The following is a 1,145-nucleotide window of genomic DNA, read 5'->3' on the forward strand; positions in this document are numbered from 1 at the left end:
TCAGTCATCAAAAATCTGAATTTTTATATGAAATGTTGGGATTTTAAAATATTAGTAATGAATTTAAATTTTTTCAGTAATACCTTGCAGTAATAACGCTAAAACATATCTGCAACGTGACTTTAAGGATGATTTTCTTTTTTTTTTTCCTGCCTCAGGTTTATTTGTACAAATAGCACAGCACAGGAGGACACCAGTTCCCTGCAGACAGCAGCCCAAGGGTCACACCCGCCCTTCATCCCCACCAGCAGATAGAGGCTTCTACTGTGGAGCCTTCCTGGAAGCCTGAGCCTCATAGGGACCCTGAGCTGGAGCCTTTGCATCCACAGCTGCAGCCTGGGGCTTGGTTTGAGACTTAGCTTGGATTTTGACCTGCAAAGCCTGAGACCCTTGGTGGTGTAGCCAGGAGCTTGGGCTGACAAGTCTACAGAGCTTGCAGCTACTGCCCTTTGGGACCTTGGTTTTGACCTCCTTGGGCTTTACCAGGGCCTTGATACCAAGGGCCTTGATAGCCTTGGCATTGTTGGCCTGCATTTTCTTCAGGCGCTTGTTGTGCTTCTTGGAGAAGTACATGTTCCTCAGGACCTTGGGGTCCATCCCCTTAAGAGAGTCATATCTTTGTGATCGAGTTTTTTTGGTGCTGTTTCTGTGCCATTTTCGGGGCAAGTTGTATGTGGTGTGATTCTTGGACTTGGCACTGAAGTCTGCACCAAAGCCCATGGCTCCCAGAGCACCTGGGACTGGAAGAAGGAAAGCAAGGATGATTTCTTTCATATTATAAATTTATTTACAACAATCCCTCTGGAGATGTGAGGCAGCTTGTAGAGATACCACAAAACATTATTAAAACTGGATGGAGAAATCAGGGGGAGTGGGAAAATAAGAAAAGATTAAGATGAAGTCACGGATAAGGTTTGTACACAAAATGTCTGCAGTAATTGTCTGTTGAGTTCCTAGAGATGGACTCCAAATTTGACTCTGGTTATCCCAGAAGTGTCACTAAAGGAAGACAATACAAGTATATTCAAAATCCAAAAAGATTGTTTAGGAGAAGGGTGTTATTCCTTAGTTCTAAAAGTTGATTGTACTTTAAAGTGTTTGGTAGTCCTTGAACACTCTGTGATGGTTTCCAAAATTATGTACAT

The 1,145-nt window shown here is 43.1% G+C and overlaps 1 protein-coding gene across 1 annotated transcript; it reads right to left on the reverse strand.

Moving 5' to 3' along the window:
- Nucleotides 1-261: 261 nt before the first annotated feature.
- On the reverse strand, nt 262-720 carry LOC129080202 (60S ribosomal protein L29-like). Its single transcript, XM_054585500.1, has one exon. It carries the CDS (start codon nt 718-720, stop codon nt 262-264), a length of 459 nt encoding a protein of 152 aa, XP_054441475.1.
- Between the last annotated feature and the right edge of the window lie 425 nt (nt 721-1,145).

This window comes from Pteronotus mesoamericanus, unplaced genomic scaffold, assembly GCF_021234165.1.
Source record: "Pteronotus mesoamericanus isolate MK-2021 breed Mesoamerican mustached bat unplaced genomic scaffold, CSHL_Meso_final contig_84, whole genome shotgun sequence".
NCBI classification, from domain to species: Eukaryota; Metazoa; Chordata; class Mammalia; order Chiroptera; family Mormoopidae; genus Pteronotus; species Pteronotus mesoamericanus.